Source organism: Condylura cristata, unplaced genomic scaffold (assembly GCF_000260355.1).
Source record: "Condylura cristata isolate star-nosed mole 26May11 unplaced genomic scaffold, ConCri1.0 scaffold00025, whole genome shotgun sequence".
NCBI classification, from domain to species: domain Eukaryota; kingdom Metazoa; phylum Chordata; class Mammalia; order Eulipotyphla; family Talpidae; genus Condylura; species Condylura cristata.
In genome coordinates this window covers 32,409,250-32,411,945 of record NW_004567126.1, presented here as the reverse complement: position 1 = coordinate 32,411,945, position 2,696 = coordinate 32,409,250, and the positions used below count along the sequence as shown (strand labels likewise).

Sequence of the window (2,696 nt, the reverse complement as noted above, 5' to 3'; positions counted from 1 at the left end):
CAGGCACCAGGGGCCGGGGCCCTCGCAGGCGGGAGGGCTGGCGTGGCCCGGGCCGCGCCCCGAGGGAGCCAGCAGCGTGTCCAAGACACTGTCCAGCAGCCCGCCGTCCTTGTCGGGGGCTCTCGCGCTGCCTCCGCTGGCACCCCCGGGGGCTTCCACGCGGGGGTACGCGCCCCCCACGTCTGGCGGCGGCGGCCGGTCCAGGGTCTTCGCGTCCGGGGAGACCCGCCCGGGGCAAGGCCGAGGCAAGAGCAGCCCCTCCAGCGAGAGGGGGACTGCGGGCGAGGTGTCGGCGCTGGCCGGGAAGGGGCCGGGGTCCGCGCGTCCCAGTCCCAGCGGAGGGGAGCGGACCCGGGTCGGGGAGGGCGCGCCGCCCGCCACGTGCGGAGCCCGGGGGTCCTTTGCCGTGGGCTCTGTCATGTCGAGCTGGCCTCCCTTTTCTCCACCCCTGTGTCTAGGGAGGAGGGGCAGGAGAGGGGTGTGGGCCATGCGGGAGCCGGGCGGAGAGGGGGCTGGCCACTGGGGTCGGAGGGGGCGGCGCCGCTCAGCTCCTGCCCTTGCCCGTCCGGGAGGGAGCGAGGGCCGAGTGGCCGGAGGCGGTCCGTCCAGGGCCCGTGGGGCGGCGCCGCAGGCGGCGGGGGTCGGTCTCCTGGCTGGGACAGTGGCCCCAGCCCGGACCGGCGTCCTGGCGGCAGGTGCCTAATACTCACGGGTCCCTCCGGCACCGGACGGCTGACTCGGGCGCAGTCACCCGCGGTGCCCTCTGCAGACTTTTCCTCCCGCTGGCAACAGGTGCCAGGCGCGCCTGCCCGGTGCCGCCCGCGCCTGCCCGGTGCCGCTCTGCCGCTTGCTACTTCCCTTCTCGTTGGCACCCGGGGCCTCCTCGGACCTCGCGGCCCCGCCCCCGCCTCCGCTCTCCTGCCCGCTCCGGGCGGCTGGCGACTGCCATCGCCGCAGCTGTCTGCGGCGAGCACAAACGCTCAGGCGCTAAGTGAAACTACTGGGAGCGCGCGCGAGCCCCGCAGGCGGCGCGCGCCCTTCCCCGGCCCCTGGCACAGGCCCTGCTTTGCCCGCGCCTCCTCGCGGTCGCCGCGCCCGCTGCCCTGCCCTGCGCTCACCCGGCGCTCTGGGCCCCACCGGTCTCCCCTCGGCGGCCAGATCCCTCCCGGCATGGCAGGTGCCCGCTGCTGAGCGTGGGAGAGGCCAGGTTTTGCCTACGCGGTCTCTGACCGGAGGAGCGCGGGCCACGCTGGAGCGAACCGGGGTCCAGAGCTCAATGTCTTCGGCCAGATGACAGGGTGGGCTGGCCAGAGGCGTCCTCTGGGGCCCATTCGGCTTAGCCTGGGGCGCAGAGAGAGGGAAATGCAGGGAATGTGACCCGGGAGCCAGAGAAGGGGGGGCGGGGAGGGGAGCCAGGAGGAATTGGGATCCCCGCTAAACCCAGTTCGCCTGGTACCCGGAATTGGAGCTTTTCTAAAACCAGTACACAAAAGCACCATTTTGGCCAGGCTTGCACTGATCTCAGGACGTTCTTTGGCTGGGCAGGCTTGCTTGACAGTCGGCTTCCCTTCGCCTCCTCCTTAAAGAAGAACATCCCCGGCCCTCCCTGGGGGCGCAGCGGGTTAAAGCGCAGCACTGAGAGGCTCAAGCCACTTCTGCACGAGTTCCATCCCTGCCTGCCCCAGGTGACCACAGGGCGCGGCAGACCTCTCCTGACCGCCCACTGCTCCCCTCAGCAGTGTGCTTCATGGATCTGCCTGTTCTGCACCCCACTCTGTACCCCACTCTGTCTCTGGTGAAGCCTCTCGCTGCCCCTGAGCCTCTGGCCTGTACCCCAGTTCTGTATGAATAAATAAATAAATCCTAAAAATAAATAAAAAAAAGAACATCCCCAGGGTCAACGAGCAAACAATACATTTACTCCCTTCTAGAGCAAGTGTGTCAGGGGTGAGGCCATATAATATAAAGGGCGCTCTCCTTGGTGACCTCGGCCAGCAGGGCCTCCGCCCTCACTCTGAGGCTCTGAGACCGTCGCTGCTGTCCGAGCCCGGAGTGGAGGCGGCTGGTTGCGGCCAGGAAACGCGTGGACGCCACTGGGCTGGGATGCGGCTGATTGAGGCCTCAGGGGTTTGCCGTGAGTCCTGCTTCCACCTGAAGACCCGCAGTGTTTATTCCCTTCCACGTTATTATTATGCTTACACAGAGCGCTTTGAGCTTTCCAAGCAGCTCATGTCTTCAGGAAACCAGGGAGAGGAGAATCACTGCGGAATCCTGACATCTAGACACCGGCCAGCAGGCGCGCGGCGCTGAGACCTGCTGTCTGGGCCCATCTTGAACATCCCACGGGCCAAACGCATTAGAGCTGGGATCTGTGTAAGGCGCCCTGGCTCCTGCCAGGCCCAGGGAGGGCCACGGGGGTCCGAGGCAGGAGGTCTGGGTGCCGGTGACCGCGGAGGGTCCAGTGAGTGAGAAATTAATCTTTCGCGTATTTGGCGCTGAATTTTGGACTTGATGGTCCCAGCAGTTCGCTTACTCTGTCTAATTTCAGACGTCCAAGAGTTAGGCAGGTTTCAGTGGAGTGGAGAAGATTCTGGAAGCAGATGTAGCGTGTCACAGGCTCCAGGTGCGCATTAACATGGGCAGGCCAGGCGGCCTCAGCGGACGTGACCCTTTTATTGGGCGAGCCGGGGGCACAG

General features: G+C 66.7%; 1 protein-coding gene across 1 annotated transcript in view; it reads right to left on the bottom strand.

Moving 5' to 3' along the window:
• Nucleotides 1-420, bottom strand: part of PGR (progesterone receptor) — a 42,875-nt gene extending 42,455 nt beyond the window's left edge. Inside the window, exon 1 of the mRNA XM_012729462.1 lies at nt 8-420. Coding sequence (XP_012584916.1) covers nt 8-420 — 413 coding nt within the window. The remainder of the gene's footprint in view (nt 1-7) is intronic.
• Between the last annotated feature and the right edge of the window lie 2,276 nt (nt 421-2,696).